This window comes from Pezoporus flaviventris, unplaced genomic scaffold (genome assembly GCF_033815535.1).
Source record: "Pezoporus flaviventris isolate CSIRO_AGI_PZ_B2104156 unplaced genomic scaffold, CSIRO_AGI_Pfla_v1 ptg000015l, whole genome shotgun sequence".
Classification (NCBI taxonomy): Eukaryota; Metazoa; Chordata; class Aves; order Psittaciformes; family Psittacidae; genus Pezoporus; species Pezoporus flaviventris.
In genome coordinates this window covers 4310722-4338563 of record NW_026892563.1, presented here as the reverse complement: position 1 = coordinate 4338563, position 27842 = coordinate 4310722, and the positions used below count along the sequence as shown (strand labels likewise).

At 38.2% G+C, this 27842-nt stretch overlaps 1 protein-coding gene across 2 annotated transcripts; it reads left to right on the top strand.

Annotated features, from left to right (window-relative positions):
* Positions 1-460: 460 nt before the first annotated feature.
* Positions 461-27842, top strand: APOO (apolipoprotein O). 2 transcript variants are annotated; one of them, XM_061453296.1, is made up of 8 exons: positions 461-594; positions 4832-4942; positions 7565-7684; positions 10276-10330; positions 11358-11453; positions 14842-14933; positions 19078-19185; positions 27745-27842. In XM_061453296.1, the coding sequence occupies exons 1-8, from the start codon at positions 586-588 to the stop codon at positions 27808-27810; spliced, it is 657 nt and encodes a 218-aa protein (XP_061309280.1). In that variant the 5' UTR covers positions 461-585; the 3' UTR covers positions 27811-27842. The 2 variants fall into 2 exon arrangements, with proteins under 2 accessions (XP_061309280.1, XP_061309281.1); XM_061453297.1 differs by lacking the exon at positions 461-594 and adding an exon at positions 2990-3014.

The window sequence follows — 27842 nt, the reverse complement described above, 5'->3', positions numbered from 1 at the left end:
TCAAAGCCCCGTCCAACCTGGCCTTTAACACTGACAGGGATGGGGCAGCCACAGCTTCTCTGGGCAACCTGTGCCAGTGCCTCATCACGCTCACAGTGAAGAATTTTTTCCTAACATCTAATCTAAATCTACCCTTACTCAGTTTAAAGCTGTTCTTCCTTGTCCTATCCCACTACGTGCCCTTGTCAAAAGTCCCTCCAGCTTGCTTGTAACCCCTTTTAGGTACTGGAAGCTGCTCTAAGGTCTCCCCAGAGCCTTCTCCAGGTTGAACAAGCCCAACTCTCTCAACCTGTCTCCATAGGAGAGGTCCTTTATTAAGGCCACCATTCCTCAGACCCGCTCCTACACTTTTATCCCCACTCTTTCCCCACTCGGCAGCCGCTGCCGGCGCTGAGGGGCGGCCCCCCCACCCCGCGCCACATGGCCCCGCCCCCTCAGTGTTGCCAGGTTACTGCGCCGCCGGTGGGCGGGGCCGAGCCGGCTGCCTGGTCTCATTCAAGCGGTCCCGCCTCTCCCGTGGGTTCCTTTCCTTCGACGTCATAGCCCAGCGACGTGGCTGGTGGTTACCGCCCGCTCGGCGCCGCCATGTTCAAGGTGAGGAAACCGTTGCCCTCGTCGCAGTCCGTTGCTGTTCCTCGCCCGTTCCTCCGCCTCCCCCCTCCACAGGCGGGGCTCCCCGCCGCCCGGCCCTGCCCCGGTGGAGGCAAGCAGCGGCCTCTTCCTTCAGGCCTCGGCGCCTCCTCGGCCTCGGGCCTTGCGGCCGGACATGCCAGTTGCCGCGGCGGCGATGAGGTAGAGGCGATGCCGTCAGGCTATGGCTCTGGAGGTGGCCTTGCCTGGCGTGGCGAGGCGAGGAGAGGCCGGCAGGGGGCGATGCGGGAGCGCGGCCGGAGGTCCCGCGCTGAGGCGGCATCCGGGGCGTGGGGGGCTCCGGCCCGGAGGAACCCTTGTTCCTCCTGCCGCCCGCTTTAAGGAGGGTTTTGGTCACTCGGTTGGCGAATTGTTTCGCGTTCTGTCTAAAACCGTCCTAAAATCCATATTATCAGGCGGCAGCCGTGCCCCGGGTGTTTTGTGTGTGACTTCCACAAGCGATTGGATTTACTCGTGGCAGCTACAGAGTCTCTCATTTTAACATTTCAAAACTGCGTACCCCGGCCCTGTTGCACAAAAAGGCACACATGGAGGCCTCATTTCGTTATTTAAAGTTAATTCTCGGATATGGCGGCATGGAGCTGTAGTTAATGTTACTGGATTCGTAACAGCTGTGACTGGCTTCAAAGTCTCTGAAGTGAGGGTTGTTAGCTACATCTGTGGAAAGGAGTAAGGTGGCTGCCCTGGATTTAAGTCAGGTAGTTGTCTCAAAAATCTTTGTCTCTGGTGAGAGCAGCCTGAGATCTCCCCTCAGGGTAAAAGCAAGGTGTATGTTTAAGTCATATTGAAACTGATGATGCTTGATTCTTGGAATTAATTCCTTTTTTTTTTTTTTTTGGCGGATATTGATAATATGTCAATGTATTGATATGTTGAGCAGTCTTTTGCCACAACTTAATCTTTTTATATATATATATTAATGTTGCGACAATTGCTGAATGTACGTAGGGATTTTATCTCAGAGTTGATAATTCCATAAGCAATACTGAATTGTCATTAAAGGCATTATGTGTGAACCTGTGGATTTAGGTACTGAGTATAATATTACTGCTTTTATACAGCCATTGAGGTTAAGCAGATTTCAGTGTTTCAGGCCAACCTGTTTTTTTACCTCTAAAGCAAAAGGGGAAGGAGGCTTCTTGTCCTTGATAACTGTCCTTAAGGGAACAGGAGGGATCAAGAGTCTGAGTTCTGGGATTTTGTTATTTTAGTTGGGGTTGAGAGAAGGAAGAAAAGAAAAAGAGAAAAATGAAGCAGCTTCATACATTAGGACAAATATCAGCCTTCACAGAAGTGTGATTAGGGATTTGTTTTCCTTTTGTTCTTCCTTTCTCTGGTTTTGACAGGGTGACAGTAACAGTAACAAGTGAACTGAGAAGCCACAGGCAAGAGGGAAAAAGACAAGTTCTGGTTAATCTTTAGCTCTCCATTCCCATTTGTATTGACAATAAATATGGGATTTCTTCTTCCCAGAGGCATTTTTTAGTTAAGAATCAAGAACTTTGAGGAAGACAGTGAAGCAAAACAATAGAAGATGAAATACGATAGTCTTTTTCCCTCCAACTTTCAGATTTTGCTTACAAGTGATCTGATGTCTACAGATGAAGGTGAATTCTTCAACTAGAGAAAGGAACAAATTCCTTATCTTTATTAAAGTAAATGAAGAATATTGCCTAGAGAAAGGAAAGTCAGCTCTTTTTTGGTACAGCTGCACAGCTGTAAGACGGGCAGACTCAGTCAAGGTTTTTTACTGAACCAGTGTGTTTAGTAATGCATGGTTAAGATGGAACTAAGAAATGAGATCCCAAAGTGAGTCTTGGAAACGAAAAGCAGAACAGTTAATCTTTACTACCAAATACTACCAATACTACCAAATAAATCTTTCAGTGTGTGCATTTATGTAGTGCTTTTGTAGTGGTTCTATCTGTCCTTAACTTAGCTGATGCAGCGGACCAGTGCAACATAGCTTAAACAGAACATTAAGGAGAGATTCATCTTGCACTTTTAGTGGTTAATTTTCTTTTGTTTAAAATGTAAATATGGAACCTTGGGAAAATGTCTTTGCATCAGTATTTTGGTAGTATGAACAGTTGATGTGTTTGGTCCAAGTTGTTCTGTGATCACTGATTTGTTTGTGAAACCAAGGTGCTTCTGTTCTTCAGCTCTGCTGTTTGCATCTTTTATGTAAATATCTCAAATATTTAAAGCATTTGGATTTACTTTTTCTGCTGGTGGCATGTAGCACTGTTTACACTGTTTGAAAATATTTTTCAGAATGAAAATGCATTTAGATTTCTGCGTTTTCAGTTTTGCACTGGAAAAAAAAAGAAAGATTGAGGAAATAGATTCTACAGCTATTAATGGTTAGTGGTGTTCATGTTTTTATCTTGGTAATAAAAGTATGTGAAAAGTCTTTGTTTAAGCAAACACTATTAAAGATCATTCATGTCTTTCTTGGCTGTGAAACAGCTGATCTTGTCATTGTGATGTTTCATTGTGGTGTTGTAATAATGAGTCCATAAATTCAAATAAGGAAAAACTTCAATTTTAAGCAAGTTTTTCTGTACCTTCTGATCCATCAGATTCCTTATGTCTTTCTGAAAAGCAACCCTATGACCTAGTTCTTGTGTGCTGTTTCACCACACATAAATGAAGATTTTCAGGAAGTTTGACAATTGTAGTCTAATTTTGAGTTTGAGGAGTGTCTTGGTTATGTTTAATAAATATTCCATCTGCAAAGCAGTGGAAGAAATTAAAGCTACAAGTGCTGATCTGTACAGAATAAGCAGTCTGGATAACTTTAAAGCTATTTTCTAACAGTTCTGCAGTGGACAGAAACAAAATTTATGAGTAATTGTCCTGTGGATAGGTCAGTAATCATCATAACAGCATGAAGGATGTATTGGTTTGACCAAGGGTTCAGTTTCACAAGCGGCTAGGTCAATGTAATGTACCCTTACTATTTCTGAAAAGGAAGAGGGCTTGCTGCCTTCTCCTTTTTCATCCCCTTTCCTGGCCACACAGTTCCTCTGGTGCTTGTCAGCCTCTTTCATGTGTGAGTTCAATTACTAAGCCCACAGAAAGCTCTCTGCTTCTCTTTCAGAATTAATCTTTTGCCAAATTGGTGAGGTGAATTGCCTCGTGGTGGAAGTGTCCAGCCACCAGAGCTAGGGCAGGATGAGCAGCAGGACTTCTGGGAACTGAGGCCACCAGCACAGCCACACTGCTCCACTTTGGTGGCCACAGGCTGTTAAAACTCGTGCTGTATCCTGTAGACCTCATGTCGGATACTCATGCCGTAAGCTGACACAACAAAACACAGGCTGTTGTGACTCCACGCTTTGTCTGAGCAGTAACAGAAATGAGAGATTTAAAGGTTACCCATTTGAGCTGCTGTTTCTTGAGTTAAACACTGCTGTTAATAAGGATGTGTGTGTGTTGGAAGATGCTTTCTGTACATTCTTGATTCACTACACAGCTAAGATTTTTATCTTTTGTTTTTTAAGTTAAAACAGTCTCTCTTGTTAAGAAACACAATTTGGCGTAAGCCCTGAGTACTGGAAGAATGATATCCACCTTACTCATGCTGGCTATGTTGTGTGACTGGATTGAATCTGTTGTGTTCAAAAGCAGTGAAGCATCTGTCACGATGAACTGTAGTTCATCTTTTTCACAGAAAAGTAGAAGACATTCCTAAAATTCCTAGAGAACAGTAATTATGTTCTGATAGTTTCAAGTGTAAGTCTCATTTATTTCCTAACTCTAGATGCTGCACTTCTGGGTTCCAACTATGGACATTCACAATGTTGCTTAAATTATGAATATAACGTTGTTAGTATCTATACAGAGAAAGCTGATGAAAATCATATTTCAAGTGAGACAAGACAGAAGATGTTTCTGTGAGATGAAAACTGATGAGATTAGCTTTCGTATCTGCTGTCTCCTTTAGCTTTAGGCTTTTACAAGTACCATTCGAGCAATTTAGGTGTTATCACTTGGGTGCCCTGAAGGCATTAAGGTTGTGTACCACAGACTCCCATTTCTCTGAACTCCTAAGCATCTTAATATATCACTTATTACCATATGTGGGAACATGAACGTTGTCTAAATTGATGTGTTCAAACATGTTGCCATTTTGTTTGAATTTAATTATTTTCATGTCTTCCTGTAATGTTTCCAGATAATTCGGCTGGGGGCTACCCCTGTTGGCCTGAGCTTGTTCTCTATCCAGGTTTATGCTGCTGCTTCAGAGAAAGAGACTTCCAAAAAGGAGTTGCTGAAAACTGAGGAGGTAAGAGCCAGGAGGTTAGAGCCCCAGTGCTCTCTTCTGTCTCTATGGAAATATCAGTGGAGTTTTGAAAGATGTTGTATTTTGATGTGTGAAAGCATTTGGGTGCAGCTCTTCACCTTTTGTACTCTTGCCTTTAAAACAGCTTCTCAGTTTTTGGTATTGGAGGTGTCTATAGAGTTTTGCTTCTTTTACCTGAGGGTTGCATTTCATGCCCTCTGTTTGATAGCATCAGGCTTGTTTGTGTGCAAGATATTTTTTCATATCTTTTTTTTTTTAGTGTAAAGATATTTACATTAAAGATTTCTGTTCTTCATGCCAAAATTGCCTTTTGATGTTTGTAGATTTACTTGTGGTCTTATTTCACATCCGCAGGGGTTTTTTTGTTTGGTTGGCTTTTTTATCCAGGTTAACACCATATATTTTTTTTTATTACAAGTACTGTTGGCACATTCTAATAAAACTTCATATATGTTCTCCTGTAAAACTGAAAATCACAAGGTTTTAGGTTTTATTTCTAAAAAATTCTTGTTTGGCTGTGCTTTGAATCAGATATAGTAGCCTAAGGTTTTCTTTCTTTACAGCATTCAAACCTAAGCAACAACAAATACAATAAGTAGTGATAATAAAACCCTGTTACTTTATTATTTCTCTAAGATGTTACAAATATCTTGGCTATATCGCAACTGGAACTTTATAGCACCCTGTCAAACTAGAGACTCAGCATTGTTGCATAGGCTTTTAACAGTCTCCAACATTAAACAATACAATAAATATTGTAGTTCATAACTAAATACAGCTGTATATCTATGAGAGTCTGCAGTTTTTTAAAAACTTTAAGTACTTCAACCCAAGCTGAAGTGTTGTTACATGAGCAGTGAAACTGAATGTACACTCAGGTCTTTGGGATGTGTCTGAATGGTCAGTTCAGTGGCCTAATATGACAGGATCAGTAGTTGAAGCGGTCTCTTGGCTTCACCCCAGTGAAGTAAGCTTAGGTAGGGCTGTCGCGTGCCTATACCACCACTGGCATGAGTCAGTAGTGAGGCAACAGTTTCAAGTTACATATGTACTGAATAATTGGCTTGTCCATCAACTTCAGCAAAGCAGAATGTGCAAGCCCTGGAGTTTTGGCTGCCTTTCTTACCATTCACAGACTATGTGAGTTTGGATCTCTGTCAGCGGTCTAGTTTCATAAAATATATGGGAATTTCCTTATCTCTGATGCTTCTGTCTTCATGCCAGACATGGCTTTTATGTTGTGTAACAGGATCAAAGTTAAACTGATTGTGAATATAATTGCCAGGGATGACCGGATTTCCTAGGGAAGTGAGAATTAAAGTGCCTGTTGTTCAAAATAGCATGGGAAATCCAGCTGCACGAGCTATGAAATTATTTGACAGATTCTCTGTCATATATTTTGTTATGATTAGCAGCTTTTTTTAATTGTGACAGAGGTACAGATGTTTTCCAGCTTACCCTGGAAAGAGGGCTAGCCACACTTTGATGCAACTATATGGGTAAACAATCAGTTTATAATAAACTACTAAATGTGGTATAAAATACAAGCTCTTTATGCTAAACATCAGTATAGCAGCCTTCAAGTACCTAAAGAGGGCCTGCAAAAAAGCTGGAAAGGGCCTTTTAGTAAGGGCATGTAGGGACAGGAGAAGGGGGAATAGCTTTAAACTGACAGAGGAAATTTAGATTAGATATCAGGAAAAAATTCTTTACTATGAGGGTGGAACAAGCTGCCCAGAGAAGCTGTGGATGGGGCTTTGAGCAACCTGGTCTAGTGGAAGGTGTCCCCCTGCCCATGAGCTTTAAGGTCCCTTCCAACATAAACCATTCTGTGATAAACTGCTAGGAATTTTAACCGGTTTTGTTTTGATCCAAACTTTGCTGTTGATCTTCAACAGTATAGACTTTGGTCTATTTTTAAATGCAATACAATTTTAAATATATTTAGGTAACTGTAATAAATACGTTGTTACGCTAAACCCTAAATATGGTGGTTTAGTATTTATTATGTGAAGATGCCCATTGGTCTTCGGGTGGATGTCACAGTTCCTATTCGTTTAGCCCCATGGTGCTATTAATGCTGTCAGTTGCTGATGTGGTTAATGACTGCAGCATTAGGATGTCCTACCATTTTCCTGCTCAGTAACAAACAGGCAGATTTATATCGGATGTTACCTTTGTTAGAAGCTACTTAAACTCCTTAATGATGGCTTGTGCAAATATAGAAAATGATCGATTGCGATTTCTAGTACATTTAGCATGTTAACTGAAAACCCAGAAGTGCTGATGAAGACCAGAAGCATTTTTCACAATTATGTTTTGTGTTCTTATTAAACTCGTTTAATATTAATTTATAACCTGTGACTTGGATCATACAGCAGCCGTGGATGAATTGCATAGCAGTTAGAAGTCATCTTCATCATAGTATATAATTAAACTTTGCTCATAATGGTTGTCTCACAGCTGTGCCCGAATTTTTATTGTGCATTGTTTATGTAGTAAGCGCTGTGTTAGGTGTTTTCTGGTTAGACTGTTTATGCCCTGAAGACCTACTTATACAATTACACCTTTGTTTTTTAACCTCTTGTTTGCTAATATTTACAGCTGTCACTCTACTCCTCTCCAGCTTGTGAGACTAAATATGTGGAGAATCCACAAACCCAATTGGAAGAGGGGGTTTCACATTTACGGCATGTTATGGAGCCATATACAGCCTGGTGTCAGGTATAATGGGTTTATATCACTTCTGGTAGTGGTTCAGTTCAGGGTAAGAGTTCAGATGGGATTTTTTTTTTTTTTTTTTCTTAGCAACAGAATTAATTTTCTAAAATGCTGCATTACTTAAAAGTTTCCAGAGTTTGGGTCATAATATTTAGCCCCTCCTCACACAAACCCAGTTATTTCTTTCCACTAATTTGCTGAACTGAACCTGTGCTTTTTGTATCTTGTATCCAAAAGAATTAAAATTAACTAAAGGTTAGAATTGTTATCTGAAATAAACTTCAAGCTTAAAGATATCTAGGAATATCTGGAGTTAGGTACTGGCCTGCCACTCAGGAAGACAAGAGAGTGATTAAATTTGCATTTTCCATGGTCAAAGAGAAGGCCTTAAATTATCAGGCAGTGTGTTTTGGAGCAGTAGTACCGAGTTGTCCTTGCTACAACTGTAACAAAACACAGTTTTGCAGAAAATAAATCAATATTTGCTGAACTGGAATGTTGAGGGAAGGAATATGGCTCTCTGGAAGAGAGAAAATCCCAGGTCACTAGTAGTGGCAAACCTAGCTCCCAGACCTTACCCCAGAACTTTCTTACATATTTTATTAGGTACCGTGTTTATTCTCAAAAGTCACAAAATACTAAAATAGTCTCTGGAGCAGAGAGAAAAATCAAGATCTTTGTAATCAGGGTCTAAATTACTGGTATTATATTGCAGACTCGCATGATGGCTTTCTTGTTTCTTTGCTGACCCAGCAGATATTGAGGCCTACTTTTGAAACAAGGGCATCCTTGCTGTTGTGAGTTGTTTTCTTCAGCTGCAAGCTGGTTTTCCAGTTCTCCGTAAAAAAACTAAGCTGTTCAGATCAGGGTGGTGTTCTGCCTAGAAAAGTAGAAAGGGTCTGTGTTGTAGTACTAACTTCTAACAGTACTGAAACATTTTATCAGAAAACCCAGGGTTACTCAGCATAGCCATGTGTCTCTGAAGTGCCACCAGCAGGAGCAGTAACTTCAGTTTTGAAGCGGAAGGGGGATTTTTCCATAGAATAGTTAGAGCTCTCATTTCCTAAATGCGTGGGCTCTCCTTGGTCGCCTGCGGTAACTGTAACTGGGAATGAAATTTGAGTCAGTGTTAGTTGCCCAGTTGGACTGGCTGCAGGTAAGCTTTGAACAGTGCTTTGTCTCTCACTGGCCTGTTGTCTTCTTATTTGCTTAATTTTTTGTCTGTGTGGTGATCATTTACATAAGATGTGCTCTTCTGCCTCACACACAACAAACCATTTCCTGGCAGTGGTTTACTGACTCATTTTATGAAGTGGGCATGTAAACTTTATGGGTTTGGGGTCATCTTTCTTGCTTAGCTCTAGTCAGAGGTAGTTTTGGCTTAACACCAACCCTGCCCCCTGCTGTATTAAAGAAAATAATATTTTAGGTGCATCTTGGTTATCTTTAAAATTAAAAACATAACCCAGGATAATGTGAATAAAATTGGTTATGTTAGTATGTCCATTTTATTTTTTCAAAATTGCTTTCTTAGCTGTAGTGGAAAGTCAGCTCAAAACGCAGGTGTAGAAATGAGCCAGTCATGTGTGAGCTGTGACAGATCATCAGACTCAGTCTCTGGGGTCTTTTAGACCATGTTCCTTTTTCATTGCCCAGCATCCATCTAGAGTTATATTATGCCACATGCTAGCTTTTTTTTTTTTTTGACTCTGAGTCACTCTTGCCAGTGAAGAAATGAAAGTTCTACAGATGATATCCCCATGCAGTATCCTGAACAAATGCTTTCATTTCTCCACAGATACAGCTCAACTTGTGTAGTAAGATCATTCTCCGCTTTAGCTTTGGGCATACAGCCTTATGAATTTGTTCCCTGACTGACACAGTCTTACAGTATCTTTTTGAAGGATTGTCAGCATAATGAGAATTAGCAACATTGTTCTTCTTGAGAACTCTTTTTTTTACTTTTTAAAAAGGCAATGTGAATTCTGTCACCACTTCCTGCGTATTTTCAGTCTGAAATAAATCTAAAACTAGTTTGTGAGGTCGATGCAGTGCTGTTGATTTACTTTGTGCAGACATCTTGTTTACCAAGTCACTTCCAAAATGCTATTTTGTTGGCCTAAGGTCTTGATTTTAGATCTGAAATTTTGTTGGCCCAATCTCTTGCAAGTGGAATTTATCACCTTGCAGAATGAGTTGTGTACTCCTGTGAAGTGCTGTGAAGGAGTTGTACTTCCTTTCTTTGCATCAGCTGAAGTATTTTTGTGATATTTTTCTCTATACACACTGAGAAACCTGAGATAATCCTCAGTTTTTGCTACGTGATCAGGAGCTTGATGAAATACTGAATTTGACTTCTGTGTTTTGAGGCATTGTATTTCACCTGTGTGCAAAGACTGCTTAGAGAAAAAGCTGTAAGTTATGCCAAACATAACATTGAGCAAGCATAGTGCTCTAAATGAAGGGTGGAAGTGGGAATAAAAAGAAGTTATTTTAGGGACCCAACGCTTTTTCTATTCATCAGGTCAGTTACAATCTTTAGTAAATATTTTACTCACTTGGTATCTATTTACTGTTGTTTTCTCTTTTTTTAGGATCTTTATGCCCAAGCTATGCCCAAATTAGAAAAAGCTGTTGAGCATGGTAGAGGTAAATCAGTTTAGTTTTCTTAATTAGTAATTTAAAATGCAGGACTGTACTGTATCTTCTGTTAAAAGGGAGTTCCAGTAAGCATCATTCTAGATATAATTTCTAATGCATTTAGGACTATTTGCACTGTATTACTGGTTTAAATTACCTTTGTAGGTCATAATAACACTATATTTCTAACAAATTAAAATCTGAGACATGCATCTCTGTTGATCAATATGCAGAAAAACGAGGGAAAAAAACCCTCACCATTTATCCCCAGCCATTTGCTTGGCCCAGCCTAGGAACTGAAACTTCCTCAGTGTTTATTAGTTGTCAGAAGCATTAGGTCTTTCATTTGTAACGTTTAGCCCTTTTGTTTTGGTTTACTTCCTTGGATCTCTGAGGAATTTTGAATTAATCAAAAATAATTTGTTTTTTTTTTTCTTGTTTTGGAAGGATATTGTCATCCTTAGGCTTGTCAGGACTAAGCCTGGATGCTATCTAGAGCTCATTCAGATACTGCACCTCTTTTCCTTAAACTTAAGAGTCTCAGTCTTTTGAACTCCTTTGTACGGAAGATTTTACCTACTGTTCCATTCACCCATCAGACTCCCATCTTGGAGTGAGCTTTGTTTAGGCTGTGTCTTTTCTCTGTTCTGTGATTTGTGTTTTGTACAGTGTTTTATTGAAACTAATTCTTGTTAACATGTAAATGTAAGAATCCATTTTGCAAAGCTTTTTTTTATCACTAATTTGAAAAAGACACAATTGAGATGCAAAAGAGCAAAACAAAACAGATGGCCCAGGAGCAAAGGCTTCTATGAAAATTGGTAAATACAATATGATCTTCAGTTTCATTCATGTGTCACTGAGAAGATCTCAAAGGCTTTGAATTTTATGCCAGCAAATTTTAAATTTGCATAATAGTTAAAAGTGTTTTGATAACTCTTTTGTTTTGTAACAATTGCCAGCATGTATTGATGATTCCTTATCAAAAACCCACTTTCACATTACATTAAAGCACTTCTTTCTGACTCCTTTTCAGAGGGCTATGAATTTCTCCAAAACCCCCCTGCTGGATTTTATCCAAGGCTTGGTGTGATAGGTTTCGCTGGAATTATTGGATTGTTTCTTGCTAGAGGTAAGTGGGAACCTTTTGAACTGCTTATGTTTTGATTTTAGATAAGTAATTTACTTGTGGGGTTTGGGATACTAATTTTTAATTGTGAGATCTGACTTAGCTGTACAAGCATGTTTCTACAATGTTCTTCCAATTATAAAGAAACTTCAAGTAAAAGGTGTTTCATAACCATCAGACTACAAAGGAATAAATTATGGTAAAATACAGAGGTTTCTGAACTATGATACATTTACAATTAGTTGTATATTCAAGTTCCTTCAAAGTATTGTTTACCCAGGCACAGAACTGCTGCGTATGGTGATACTCAGCAAAAACACTTGTGAACTGATTACACTGTAAGTACATGCACATTTTGTGCTATAGAAAAGTGATACAGTTAACTTCATCACGCTACTTGAAGAAATTAATACATTCATGTTTTCATAGAAATGTTAATTGTGGAAAAGCGTTTTGTATTTGCATTGAGATATTCTTAATACAGTGAAATGAAGTAACACAAAAAGAAGACTTGTAGAGAGTGGAACTATAAAATTCTATAATTTAAATACCAGTGGGACTTGCTTTGGGTAGAAATACACTTTTTTGGGGCCTGTACATGTTGAACAAACTTAAAAGTGTGTGCTTGGCTATGTAGAAACAGAAAGCATTCTGTAAATACATGCCCATCTCAAAATACTCAGTTTTCCAGTGAGGATGATGAAAGCAGTATTTTTTTAAAAACTACAATCAAGGTCTCCAACTTCACACATTTGAACTTTTCAAATCTCTGCTATCTTGAGCAACATGATCATGAACGAAAGCAACTTCCAGCCTTTACAATTGTAACAAAACAGGAGGGGGAGTGGAGTGCAGTCTTGAGTATGGATCTGAAAGATTGCAGGGTCCCAAGTTTAATAAAAATCCCTCATAATACTAATGTCTGATTTGTAAATCTTTTAGAATGAGAGCCATAATTTAAAACTTTTTGTCTGGTTATATATATATGTATAACAAATATAAAATATATATATTTTGTCTGGTTTCCACTACTGATATTTCCAGAGAGTATCCAAACAATAAAAGGAAGTGACCTTAAATTTTGATGCTACAGAAAACTAGAACCAAGTATCCTCTTCCCTCTTTGGTCTCACTTTAGAGATTGTATAGATAAAATCTTCCAGGTCTGGCTATAACACTTGAAGATACAGCTGCCCACTAAGTAGAAAGTACGATAGTCGGAGTTTAATCACGTTAATGTTATGTAGCCATACAGCTTGGTTTAAAGTAACATTGAAGATGGCTTGTTCTAACCTTGTGATGCACACTTGTAAGACAGAGGAAGCAATGTGTTTATTGGTACCAAATGGCAATTTAACGAAGTTTGGTAGTAAATGCAACAGTGATTCAGTAAGGTTCAGTGGCAAAGTACGCTTGATTATAATGTATACTGCATAGAGGACAGGGTAAATCAGATGTGTCAGGGAGACCTCGGAGTCACAAGGTTCAGAAAGGACCCCTTTGTTTTCTAAACTCCTACTCAGAGGAGTCTAGGTGCAGGTAGATCCAGTTCTAGTACCTGACTTGGTCAACAGTGTGTGCCTAAAGATTTATATGTGCAAAATCAGCCCAAAATGTAATCTTAGTGAAGCTTACAAACTTTAGCAAGCTATTAGTCACTTACCAAGGACCTGTTATGGTAAGGAATCTCTCAGTATTGAGGACTAAGGATCTCTACAGCAGGCGTAACCTTGAGAAGTGTCTCTACTTGAAGGGAGATCTTGTCATGCAGCCTGCTGCTGCCCAGAACTCAGAGGGCTCTTGGACTGCTCTCTACTTGTGATTGACTTAGTCATATTTGCATACCAACTACAGAAGTTAGTTTATTCCAGATTTTTTGTGAGTCAGGTATTGACCAGCACTGCAGTTAAGTGAGTGCATTGCTTAAATTAGCCCTTGGCTGTTGTGTTGTTACGTCTCCCTTGATTCCACTTTGAGCATCCATTAGAACCGCCAGTGGTTATCACTTGAGCAGGTTATGGGAAATAACAGGTCACATGGGGGGAGGAAGGAAGCACCTTGTTGAGTAGCACTGAAATAGATATGAGAGTATTCCTAAACTTCAGGTATTAAACATCCTCTAATGGGCATCTCCGGCAAGTAGCAGCCTGCTGGTAGGCATTAGTGTCTCCAACTGTTACATTTACTCTGAAAGTGATACTATAGGCACACTGATAAGCTATCACTAAGGAAGATTTACTCATTCCCAGAAACTACAAAAGAATTGGAATTTTCCTGGTTGTAAAGATGCAATGAAGTTTACCTTTTCTGTGCTTTCTTATAGCTGATTGATACCAGATTCCTTCTTCACAAGACTAGCAACATCGTTTTATAGATGTCTCTTGTTTATTGTGAAATTTCTCATCTCATTATGAGCATATGTTAGTGGAAACATTTCTAATATGCATTTCCTCTTCAAAATTCTTTATTCCTTTATTGGATGTGCATATGGCTTCACATATAGAACAGGTTGTTCTGTGAGGAACAGAACCATTGTGTCCTGACTCCTGATCTGTGACCTCTTTTCTCCTGTACTATTTGCTTTTCTCCTTCACCTGCTCCCTTATATGTTCCTTTCTGACTGGATAAACTGCAGCATGCCCCGTGACTGATAGTGATGCTTGTTGTTAGTGGCCAGCCAGGATACGCAACCTGTGCCCAGCTGTAATAAGAGGATGAACTTTCCAGACAGTTAAATTATTTTAGACTTGTATGATTGAATAGAAATTCAAATTGATTAAAATGTTCAAAATTTAGTTGGGGACTGAGCAATAAGCATGCACATAATTGGAAGTACTTTAAAAGTAATTTCAAATGCTTTGCAAATTGCCATAGTGAATCAAGACAAATTACTTATAAGAGCAGTTGTGGGAAAATCAGTATTTGTGAGTCAAAGTAACTTAGAAAGTTTGTATTGGAATGTCTCTTGTTCTGCTTGATGTATCAAAAGAATGGTATCCTAACCTTTTTTGTGCCTGAGTTTTTCCTTTTAGTTTAGAAAGGAGTATCGGTATAATTCTCTTAAATATCTCTTTAAGTGTGGCTTTTATTTCATTATTCAATGTTCTACCTCAGTATGAAATAAATTATGTATTCCTACAGTAAATAGAGTTGTAAGGTACTTTTCACTATGGAAATATGTTAATAAAATTATTCTCTTATGAAGGGTAAAAGAATAATAACTCATCAGAGTAATCATCTTTCTTAAGAAACCAGTTATCACTGAGCAGAAAATATGATAAGCTGTATTTAATAAAATTGTTTTGATTATAAGTAAAAGGTTAGGACCATTTGGCTGTCATAGTTAACATATACTCTAACAAAGTTTTTGTTTTTTTTTTTCATGAAACAGGCTCAAAAGTAAAGAAGCTAGTGTATCCTGCGGGTCTCATGGGTATTGGTACCTCCATATATTACCCTCAGCAAGCGGTTGCTATTGCAAAGGTCAGTGATGATACCTTTTTTTGGAGAAGTGTTTTTTGCCTCCTAGCTTCAGATTAACTGGTAATCCATTTTTGAAAGCCACATCAGTGTGCTTGGCACTTAAGACAGTGGTTACTTCGTCAAAGAACACGCAGTCTAGACTGGAAAGACGGTCAGATGTTCTGTTTCTTTCAGTGACTTTTCTAACGTCTGTAGTAGTTTCTTCTTTTTGAGGAACATGATTTTCTTTCTGAATCTATAATGTCAAGTAATTATAAATTAACATAAATATGCTTAGTAAGTACAGTTTGCATGTTTACTTACAGTATTAAGGAAACTTGAAATCTTGAAAGCAAATGACAGCAGGGTGTGAAAGAAAGGAAGAAATAAAAAAAGGGGAGGGACACTCCAGCAAAATCATAGGAACAACTTTTTGAGATAAACGTTGATGTTTTCTGCTTTTTGTTGGGTAGAGTTTTAAGATAGCATGCACATTCTGGAATGAGATAAGGATTCTGCTGCTCATTTGATGCCTTTCCTGTTTATGCATTGTTTCAGGCACATAAGAAACAAAGTTTCTGAAGTGGATTTCCTGTGACAGAACCAAAAAGACCAGGCAATTTGCTTACAGCCCCCTCTGATCTCAGTTCATGTGCCTTGCTGTCCACACTGAGTTGTACTAGCAGTTCCTCAGTTCTCCACCACATTCGTTTTCAAATACAACTTTTAACCACTCACAGTGCATGTAATTTGGTGTGTCAGAAATATTTTATATTTCAGGCTTTGGTAAATTGCCTATCTGGTTGTTGATGACTTGTGAATGACACAGATGTCAGGGTGTAAATACGACATTCTCAAGAACATATGATGTTCTTTGAAAACTGAAAGGTTATTGATGTAGGAAGGAGTCAAAAGCACTGTTTTTGAACTCTGCCAGCACTGAGATACCCTTGTCTTTGATGGAATGTTTTTTTAGTGCTTCCAGGATTCGGATGCTCTAAATACAGTTCTGCTGACTTGTTCTCAGGGAGTGAAAATTATGCAAGTAGCAGAGGAAAAAAACCCCAAAACTAAACCATCAAAAATGAAGAAGCTGAGACATTTCTGATGGAAACTGTGTATTAAAATTCTAGCTGCCTTCTAAACAATGAAGTGGAAAGTGATTGAAGGTTGTTCAAACTGATGTTATCGTTTTTATAGAAGCTTGGTTCAGTCTTAACTGTGGATTTGCTACAAACAGCTTCACAATTCTTTGTTTATTTTATGAAAACTTTGAAGTGCGTGATTGCCCTTTGATTAATTCACAGTTCTTATTCTGACTGTAACAAAACATCTGATATGAGACCATGAGCCTGAAACTTGGTTCCAATAGGTTTAGCTTTGTTGACTTGGTTAGGACACTGGATGTAAGAGTTTGGAAATTTCTGTGGAGAGAGTGATATCTTAAATACTGTTTTGGTTCCTCTAATTGCTCTCACACTTTTCTTTGAAGAAGCAAAATTTTAAGCATGTCAGGTCTTACTATTCATGATTTTTATGTTTTAATCTCAAATTGGAAGCACTTTTCTCTCTAGTAATTATTGTGTAATGTTTCATAGGCCTTTCATAAAATGAAAGCCTAGAAAGGGATGCCTACATTGCAGAGCTCACTTGCCAAATTAATAGAACCGTATAGGAAATATTCTGGAACTAAACTTGTATTATTTTTTTTTAATTCTCTGTATTATGTACTTTTTTTTTTCCACACTTGAGTATTTCATCACTGCTTCATTTTGTAATCTTTCAATTTTGAACATACTTTAGAAGACCAAGTTTTCCTGTGTTTTGGTTTTGTTTTTTGTGTGTGGTTTTTGTTTTTTACTTCTGATCTTTATTAAAGACTGTCCATTGGAGAGCTGGAAATAAACACAGTAAAATATATTTGTAGTTAAGGTACAACACTTGCTGAGTCTCTCTGGAAGAAAACCTTTTTCTTTCAATTAAAATGTATGAGTTGCTAAGTGAAGTCACAGTAACAGATCATAATTGGTAATGGTTTTCAGACACTGCTCCTCTAACTAGAGATAGAAGAAATGTACAGACTATTTTTTTCTGCTTTAGTAATCATTCTTATAAATCACAAATTTGTAAGGGATTTATTTCCTTACTGCTAGTATTACTTCAATTTGTTTAACTTTGAACAAGTGGTCAGATGTTATATGTGGTAAGGGAACTGAATTTAATACTGAAATGTATTTTCTAGTGGAACTTTAAATAGTGTTCTGGAGCTGTATTGCTTTCCAGCTAATCATAATATATTTAAATATTTTTCTATCAACTGTGGCTTATCTCCCATCTGGAAAAAAACTTCATTATGAAATTACTTACATCAGTGTCTTAACTGTTAGAATTAGTTTTTGTTCTTTGTTACTAGAAATTCTGAAATTTCCTAAAGTAATGTGTGTTATGCTTACCCTTTTCTTGAAAGAAAGAAAAGCTCCCTAATACATAAGTTTATTTCTTTGTTAACAAACTAAATTACTTCTATGTCTCTGGAACCTACATCTCATCCCTTGCCCAGTTCAGTCCATGCAGCATACGTTGGTTGTACTTGCGCAACTGACAGCATGATATAATTACAGGAACTGAGAGTGGGACAGAAGGAGTTGGGCTCCCTTGATCCATGTTTACTGCAGAATGAAATGCTTGTTAACAGAGTAGTCATAATGCAATTTCACAATAGAAATGTAGAAAAGCCAGCAGATTCTTGGTTTCCCAGTATGCAATGTAGATAAAGAATTGCTAACTGTAGTTCTGATCCATAGGGAGCATTGAGTAGTTATAAAAATTGCCTGGCTCCGTTCCTGTTGACTTGAATTTGCAGCTTACAGTCTATCTTGAGCTGTGTTTTTCAGTACTTCAACAGACTAGTTTTGAAAGTCAGATGAGCCTATGACTCATCTGAGGAGATAGTGTGACCAGTGGTTTAAGCAGTACAAACCTACCAGGACTGAAAAATGTTTCTCATTTTATGTTGCTAGCTGTGTCCTCAGTCATATTACAGACAACCCCCCCACCCCCCTTTATTGTGGTTATTTTTCAGTCCATGTGTGCCCAGCAGTGAACTACTTGGCACAGGATGTTGTGGATCTAAAACTTTGCATGGAGTTCAAGAGGAAGTGCAGCAAGTTCTTAGGAGGGAGATTCTTCAGCATTGTTATACACATAGAAATCACCTCTGTCTCAGGAAATCTCTGAGCAGCAAATTGTTGGAGACTGAAAGAAATTGAAAAACCTCATTCAGGAGCTGTTTCAGAAACACCATTTATGCATGCTCTTTTCTCATAGTCCTGGTTTTCCAGCTTTGCCTGCTGTGGAAAATCGGGTGATATTCTTATTTCTTGATTTTATAAGTTTTTAATTTAATAGCTCTCTAGTTGGGCACAATCTCCATTTTTGCTGTTCTTATAAATAAAGAGTGATATGAAAGTGAGTACTGACCTGAGTCTGAAGTTGTAAGAGTCTTAACATCTTGAGTTTTAAAGGATGCTGTGAATATTACAGTCTCGTATCATATAAGAGGTAGGAGGTACTCTTTTATTAGACTTTGGGATCCTTCTAGTCATAAAATTTCTTGTTGGTGTAATACAGCAAACACCATTTTTTCTAGCTGTCTTCTGATTTGTGAGGTGATAGCTGGTTATTTGTTACAGCCATCTATCAGCAAATTTATTCTAAATAGTAAATGAAAAGAAACAAAGGAGTACTCTCACTGTTCTCCCAAAACAGGGAGAATGTGAAGCTGCAATCTAGTGACAAAATAAGCAGGTTTGGCATTGTCTTTAAAATTAGTATGGTCAAATTAAGAAATAATTTGTGTATGTTAAGTCTGTAGAACGTTGACTGCTAAGAAAAACAGAATTGTTTCTGTGTACCATCATTCCACCCCTTTTTTATACAGCTGTATTTTCAGTTAGTCTTCAAACAGGTTTTTTTAGCAAATTGGGTCGTCTTATTCCTCATGTGTCATTTGTTTTCAAGATATTTATTAATGCTGTACACCTTGAGCCTTAACAGGAGGATGTTAAAGATCTTGTATTTTGAGTCTTCTTCTACTTAAATAAGAAGCAAGATAGTATTTACCAGATTATTAAGTTTGTGCTTTCTGATACCTTTTGTTTCAAAGGTTGCTGGTACGCAGCTGTATGACTGGAGTCTTCAGGGATATATTGCTGTAGAATCTCTTTGGAAGGATAATCCTAAGAAGAAGAAATCTGTGGAAAAAAGTGGTAAGGTAAGAAGTCTCAGACAGAGAAGTCTGAATTTTGTAGCATTTTCAGGAAAATAATATTGAGCAATAGTAGGGGTTTTTCCACTCTGATTCAGCTTTTATTTCAGACAGAGATTTCATTCTCTCTCTCTAAGCTGTGGAAAATTATTAAGCTTATTTCAAGTTAAACATTCAGATACGCTGTTTGGAAGTTTTCTTTAGTATGATCTACTAAGTGTTTAATAAGAAAGTTGGGATTATTGCAGTTGTAGTGTGAAGGATCAGGCACTGAGGGTCTTGATGAATTTAAAAACCCCAAACTTTTCTTTACAAAGTAATTTGATAACAAGATCCATAAAATCTGAAATAATTTTTTCTTTTTTCATTGCATATCTCCTATTTGAAAAAGAGAAAATAGACTCTTGTTTGCAATTTACTCCCTTTTTGGTTTTTTTTCTCTGAATATTTATGAATATTTGCTCTGGCATGATGATGCCATTGTGTGCTGCTCTGTTAAACGTTACTATCTAGTCATAAACCCAGCAGTTTATAGGGATATGCAGTTCTTGGGGATTTAGTCATAGGTAACTAGCTGTTTGGTCTAATACTTACAGCTGTATTTTAGGAATCTTTGGTTTAATTGGTTCTTATCCAGAAGACTGCCAATAAAATACTGGGTTTCTTTTGAATCTGCCTTGAACCGGTCATCCTGGTGATATGCCAGGCACAGTTGCTGCTGAAAGTTTCTGCTTTCTATATTTCCAGTTGTTAAACATTATATGAGGAGTAGGGCTAACATTCACATGATTTTTTTGTTTGTTTTATTTTGGTCTGGCATTTCTGTTCTTTGTTACACTAAGCAGGCTGATGTCTTGCCTTAGAAATGCCTGCATCTGATGACAGAACAAATGCTAACATAGTGACTTTGTTTTCCAGAGTTTGGCAAGCACTGAGGTTTCTTTAAACAGCATTTTTGAATTAACGTTGTTAACACAACTAAGTGAATGTCTGCATGCTTATTTTCTGTTTTAGAACAGAGCAGCTTTCCTTATTCCCTCTACAAAGCATCAATGATACAGCAGGATTTCCCTGCCTACTTCACTAGAGAAGGGAAGACTTTTGTTTTTTTTCTGGCAGCACTCCTGTGGCCCATGCTTATACTATACCACTGTTTTAAGGCATCTGTGCCTTTAGTTACTTTAAATCTCAGGATCTCGACAGCCATGCTCTTCCATAGTTGATTTATAGTCAACAGAGTAGTTGCACTACATTTAAGTAATATTATTCAGTGTACGTTACTTGGTTTTGAGTTAGTGTCTGTATTGGTATCTAACTATTTGCTTATGTTTGTGTGTTAAAGTAGTGTATATTAAGAATTTATATTAGATTTTTAAAATATGATATACATATTCCTACATAAAACCACTGAATGGCTGAGGTTAAAAGTCTTAGTCTTTTGCTGTGGATGTCCTGATTGAGCCATAACTCACAGCTGGTAATAGTTCACACTTTATTGTAATCCAGAAGTCATATCTGAGCACAATATGGCATATTCAACCCACAGGCCTAAGATGTGAAGGGAACAGCCACTGAGATGTTTTGGGGAGGCAGTTCTGCTTGAACAGACTGAAGGTATGAGACCAAGTTCCCTAGGTAGGTCTAGGTGTGGGACTAGTTCCAAACAAACTGGGTTGGAGAAATGCTCAATTCAGTTGCTGAGTTTTATGAGAGTGGAGACTTTCATCAGTGAATGCTCATCCTGTATTGGCCCTGAGTGCTTCAGTAACTGCACTTGTATAGCTCTTTGAATAAACAAAGGCTAGTTAATTGTACTGTACTTTTCCTAAAACCTAGGCTGCCAAGAAGTATCACAAAAAATAGGCAACATTAAAATATTTCAGAAAGACAAACTGACAGCATCAGTAAAAATTAGCTGAGCTTTTTATGTTTTTGTGTCCCAGGCTTTCAAAGGGAAACACATGGTTGTTATTGGAAGGCAAAAACTTTTGAAGCTTTCATCTTATTGTAAGGCTTATGCAAGCACTTGCTACCTCAGCAAAAAAACAAACGACAGGCAAAACTGCAGAGACCACTAAGTAAACAGACTTCTTTCTCTTCCTCCTTCCAGAATCTTTAAATCACACCCCTTACTTGCCAAAATATGATACTTGTACGAAGGAGCAAAATGCCATTGAATGGTTTTCTCCTGAAGTTCAGGTATCGTTAGTGTTAACTTGCCATTTAACTTGATGGATTAAGGTAAAATACAGAAATCCTGTGACTCAGATGAAGAAGCACTATGCACTTGATGAAATTGCCTGTGTTTCAGATGTTCAATGATCCTTTACAACTGGAGCATACAACCTACAGCCTCATTGGTTTTGTCCTCTGAAGCTATTAAAGAGAGGGTTTTTGTCTCCCTGGTGTCTGGAGAGGCTGAACAGCAGTTGTCAAAAGTCTCATGCTTTAGAAATCACTAGAACATGCACTGACAAATATCTCTAATAGAAAAAGTCTGCTCTGAAACTTCCTTCAATCTGCAGCAGTGAAGCAATATAAATAAGTATTTGAGAATTTTTGGTAGCCTTGTGGAAGAATTGAGTTGGTTTTGTATGTATATTTCTTGTAGTACTAGGCAGCTAGATTCCTTAACTAGTAAAGACAAATATAAATGTTATTCTTGAGTTGTTGTTACAGCATATGTAACCCCTTCGGTGAAGCTGTGCCAGAGCAACTGTTCTTTTTGTTTGTTTGTTTTGTGACATTCATATTATCATTTTCCTGTTGCTACACAAAGGATTCTTGCAAATAGTCAAGCAAGATACGGGTGGCTCTTCTTGGCTTTTGTTAATTTGTTACATTGCTCATAATTTGGTAGTCATAGGTACCACAGCTGTGCATAATTTCATGTTTGTGCAGCAATATGTCATTGAAATAGATGTGGTATGTTAATTTTCTGAAAGTTTTATGAAACAAAAACCTGTGCCAAATTGAGGTCACATCAACTGACATAGAAGTTCTGCCAAGAAAGACGAATTCCAGGACCTGCATTTCAAAACACTGTGGCTGGAGCTCCTCCATGCAGCAAGTCAGTCTGATAAGGTTTTGAATATGCTGTTCACAGTATATAGCATTCTGGTATCCTGCAGCTGGCTTTTTGAAGGAGCCAGCTCTTCAGGATGTCGCGATGAAAGCCCTCTGCTAAAACTACACAAGTACCATTAATAAAAATCAGTGTTCACATCTCTCATTTCCAGAAGGATGAAACATTTTCCTAATAAGGGACAACAGTAGTAGTTATTCAGCTTCTTTATACTTTATCTCAATATAAAGGGCAACTTTTTCCTACCTTCTCCTCTACCTGGGGGAAGAAGTAGAAATGTAGCCATCTTGTTGGGAGGCCAGGTATATTTAAAGGGTTTTATGTTCTGAAAATCTTTTGTTTGATTGAGTGATCTTTACTCACAAGAATTAATTTCACAAAAATCAGTGGAATTAGTGTTAATGTTTCTATTATCAGGTTGTAAATCTCAGGGGAAGTGACAGTGAAATGGAAGATGTGTCCCTCAAACCTTGTTGATCTTAAACTTAGTGTGCAGAATTTTTAGAGAATCATACCAACCAGTGATTTTATGCAGTTTTTTAGAATGATGTGTTTGAAACCCTTCTGAGGAGCGTTACGTGACATCAAACTTTCATTAATGGGGTTTTGCAGTTAAGAAGGCTAATGCTCTGCACTGCCTTCAAGGTAGTCTATGTGAATAACTGGTCCCTTTGCCCAGTATCATCATTCATTCAAGATCTTTTTCTACGTTTTGTTTCTTCTGCGCTTGCCTCCTACTGCCTACAAAAGTGTTGAATTAGCTGAAATGTTAGGCCAGTAAATTGCAGTTTCTCCTCTTCCCCCCCCCCACCCCTCAGTCTCTCTTTAATACTGTCTGAGTTTGGCAGCTTTAATACCTGTCCTTAGGCCAGAGGGATGGACAAACCAAAGCAGCTTGAGGATTTTGTGCAGCAGCATAAACAGAAGGACTGTAGTTTTCTGTACAAAGGATAATAACTTATTTACAGAGAACTGCTTAAAAATAAGTATTTCAGAGCCAGTATTTCAGTGCAATACATACTACATATAAATATCTAACAAATCTGGTCCTTTCATCAGTCAGCTCATTTGATATTTTTGCAGATCTTTTGCCCTTCCTCTTCTGATTCTGTAATTTGTGCTGTTGCATTGTTCTGTAGGGTTATGAGCTCTTGTTATAATACGACTTTGTCTTCAAGTGGTAAGACCATGTGTTACATCACCAAATCACGTAAACCCAGTTTTTGTTCCAGACAGTGAGCTAATAATGTACTGAAGCACATAGAAAAGCAATTTTCTTCAGTTAGTTCTCACTTTGTCTTGTCTTTATACCACTCAAAGACTTCTGCTGTCCTTTCAGCTCTGCTGGATTCTCTCAGTTCCCCTGACACTTGAACTGGGTACCTGTTGTTTTTACTCAAGTGGCCGAAATGTGGAAAAGCAGAACAGCACTAGAGCTCTAAAATCACCCTCCTTTTCAGGTCCTGTTCCTTTCTTCATGTGTGTGCTCTTCCCACTTCAGTCCACCAATAATAATATCTTACAGAAACTGTTGGGTTTGTGTTTTGGTTTGGTTCCCCCCACCGCTGTCTTGTCATTTCATTGTTTAAACAGCTCCAGAGATTGAGAGAAACTCTTGTGGCTTACTGCTTGGTTTTCATTCCTGCCTGGTCTGTTGATAGAAACCATCTGTGACTTACCAATAATAATATATTTTTATATATGTATAACCTATATATGTGCTTATCATACCCATAAGATATAAATATTAAAAATCTATGTGGCTACATCTGGGTATTTTCTTAAGTGCCAGCTGGTGGCAGGGTGCTTCCAGGCACAAAGACTGCTCAGTTTTGGGTGCTGGTTTTCTGCACTTTCTCCAAACAAGCATCAGGGGAATTGTGGACCTGAACTTTCCCACCTGAAAGCTCTAGTGGAAGCTGTGGTGTCAGTGGAGCTTTACTGTCAGCATCATAGACTGTGACTGTAGCAAACTTAGATTGTGCTTCAGAGGAATATTTTTAAGTCACTTGTGTTTTGAGCGTCCTTTAAAAAAACAACATAAGCAGCTGAGAAAGCTTCTTTCCACAGCAAGTGCTTGTGGGACTTGTCTTTGGTAGCTTCTGAACAAACAAGCAAAACTTTGGTCATCATAGAATGATAGAATCAACTAGGTTGGGAAAAGACACTTCAAGACCATCAAGTCCAACCGTTATCCCAGGACTGCCAAGATCACCACTTAATCATGTTGCTGAGGGCCTCATCTACATAGTTTTTGAATGCTTCCAGGAATAGCAATTCCACCACTTTGCTGGGCAGCCTGTTCCAGTGCCTGGTCACCCTTTCCGTGAAGAAATTTGCCCTAATATCTAGTCTAAACTTCCTCTGGCACACTGTTCCCTGTCATATGCTCTCCTTTTATTGTTTGGTAGTAAGATCAACAACAGAGTAAACCTCTTAAAAATTATTGCGCCTCTTGGATTGGATCCTTGCTCTGGGCAGTGGTGAATTGAAATGTTAGAGGTGGGAAAGACAAGTTGGACTTTTTAAGGGCAACTCTGAGTAATGTTTTTGAAAGTGCTTCGTATTTCTGAGAGAGTCAAGTTAAAGCTCAACTAAAATAAAAGGAGAATAAGTTACTGATTCACTGGGGGAGGATGAATAAGATAAACCAATGATGTTCACTTTATTCAAAGCACATATTACAAACAAAAGAGGACAGAAGAAAAAGTAAACTATTAATCTGTGAGTCTAGGCAAGCCTTTGTTTTTCTTTTGCAACTGCTGTTGTTTTCTGGTGGCCACTCTACCTTGCAAGAGTTTTCCATAAGCATGAGAGTGATGTATACCTGCCTTTGGAGTTATAATTTGTAAGGTTAGGTGCTAGTGTAAAGGGACCTGACCATCTGCGAGACATTTTCAAAGGCAGCATCAGAAGCTAATTTCTGTACTTGGCTATTATGTAATGTGAGAAAAGCCACCACACATTCAGGGTTTTTGACATTAGGCTGGCTTGCTTTTAGTCATTTTTCTCTGTATGGAAGGAAAATTTTCAGAGAAATAATTGCAATATTTTTAAGTTTGTTGTTTAAAGTTTAGGTCTTTAATGTATCTGTTAGATACTATACTGTATCTAAGTTGGGGTGTACTGAAACCTTACAGAGCAGTGTGTAGGGTCGCCTTAGTTGAAATATTGTATGAAGTTTCAATTAATGATTTGATTTTGATAATTTTTAAACCTATGGAATCCCAGTGTATTGAACACTTTACTAATGAATGCATTAGGGGGATTTCTTGTCAGTCACACCTGTCAGAAGCATAAGGATGCAAAATGTTTCCCCTTCTGTTATGGAGTGGAGCTTTGATGTGTGAACTGTTCTGGGCACCCAGACATGTTATGGAGCAGTTGTGTGGAGCCAGGACATAGAAAGACTGTCTTGAATATGTGCCTACTTCTAATTATGAGAGGGCATCATGGCACAGAGTAGGTCTGTTTTCTGGGTCATTGATCTAAACACATTTTTTGCTTCTGGTTCTGGTTCTGAGTGTGGCTAGAGGACTTTGACACTTTGTTGTAAAATTAGGTGCGTTTATTTCCTATGCTAGCTCAAAAGACATCCTTTTCTGGCTACCCATATTGCTGCTTCATCGATCTCACTGGGCTCACTCTTTACATTGTGGGCACATACAGTGGATGGCATCAAAAGAACATCTTAATTGCTTATTCAGTAAATGAGTTTGTATGAGGAATGGCAGTTTAGCAGTGGCTTCAGGTAAATGACTTGGGTTTAATACATGTAGTGAGACAAGCCCTGGATGAGATCTACTGAGCTCACAGAAACAAAGGAACTGAGCAAGACCACTATTTTCCTGTAGGTTTTGTATGTGTTGTTTAGGTGTTCTTTTTCCGCTTTCCAGTCAAAAAGGCAGAGGGGAGGAGGAAGCTCACCCAGATCGTGTTTACTTTTTACAGGACAAGCAAGTGGAGAAACGGAGCCCTCTGTGAACAACTTATTTTTAGCTCATTTGTTCAGGATTGAGTAATCCTTAAAATGGGGCATCATGACTCAGATTATTCACTATAAATTGTAGTAAAACGTCATAACTTACATATTCCTGTACAGGAAAATTATGGAGTGGATCATTATTGTGCCGTGGGTGTAGTTTGTGGGTGTGATTTCCTATACTATGAAATATCCAGGGTAGTGATCAGAACAAAATGGGGTTTGAAAAGAATTATCTTCTGAAGATCTTGCCAGGCATGTATTAAAATAGAAATCTAAGAATCATCTTCATAATTAAATCTTGATGTATTGAGTCTATATCCCCAGCACAGCATATGTAAGATCTCACAGACTCGGTGCTTTATTCATAGTGTTTACTTTGTGCTGGGACATAAATCTCACCCACCCTGTAAAATATTTGTTTTCCATTCTCTTCTGGCTTCTTTTGTTACGTTTTCCATCACATTTAAGTCATATTGGTAAAATTATATTTTTGGATAAAAAGAAAATGCTATTTAATTTTCATGTGTAAAAATTTAAGAATAATTGGAGCTGGGTGCAACCTCTGATCACTTCCTCCAACCCCCCTGTTCAAAGCAGAGACAGCTTTGAAGCTAGATCTGATGTTTTGGGCCTTGTGCAGTCAAGGGTTGAATATTTCCAAGGATGGAGGCTCAGAAAGTTCTCTGCAAAATCTCCAGTGCTCCTGCTGCAGTGTGAGACATTTACATTTTTTTTGCTCCTTAGATCTCATAGAACTTTGCCATGCTCCTGTGTCCTTTGCTCCTTGTCCTTTTGGTGTGAGACCCTGGGAAGAGCCTAGCTCTTCTGAATATGTAAATGGCCATTAAGGAAATGTGGATAGCAATTAGGTTCCCCCTTTGTCTGGTCTTCACCAGGCTAAACAGACCCACATCTCTCAGCCTGTCCTTGTACATCATGTGCTTCAGTCTCTGAGCCATATGTGGCCATTTAAGTATTATTTTTTTATTTATATCTATTTAAAGCTATAATCAAATGCCTGTTTGTTACAGCATACTTGGCAAATAGATAGACAGATGCTCTAACAAGCTTCTTTTCATTCTTTGACTTTATCATTTATTTCGGGGAAAGTGTGAGAACACTCTCTCAAAGGATATGTACTAAAAGAGACCTATTGTATAAATCCAAACAGAATTCAGAGAATGCGAAACAGCAGTTAATCTGTGGGAATTCATCCTCTGTTATTAGTGCAGGCAAAATGAGTCAATTAAAACATTTCTGTTGAACTACTTGTTCTTTCAAATGGTTTAATTGCTCAGCTAACTACAGGAAGGCTAAAATCTAGAAACCGTTTTGTAGAAGATCATATCTGAGTATGTTATACTGAAATAGTCTCATCAGCCACTTGACTCTGCAAGGAGTTTTTGGTTCAGCTTTTGAAGAGGGTTTCTGTTCTGGCAAAACCAGTAATTGTGGGTTGCATCAATTTAAATTTCATGTGTACTTTTCCCTCAAGGGTGATGCAGATGGTGACAAGCCCCTGGAAATCCATGCTTCAAATGAAGAGCGAGCCAAGAAGTAGAACACTGGATCACTTGGTATCAAACAGGTAAA

Coding starts and splice junctions, on each gene's coding strand:
- APOO (XM_061453296.1), top strand. Junction 7,685..10,275: donor CATATACAGCCTGGTGTCAG/GTATAATGGGTT, acceptor CTCTTTTTTTAG/GATCTTTATGCCCAAGCTAT. Junction 11,454..14,841: donor TGGATTGTTTCTTGCTAGAG/GTAAGTGGGAAC, acceptor TTCATGAAACAG/GCTCAAAAGTAAAGAAGCTA.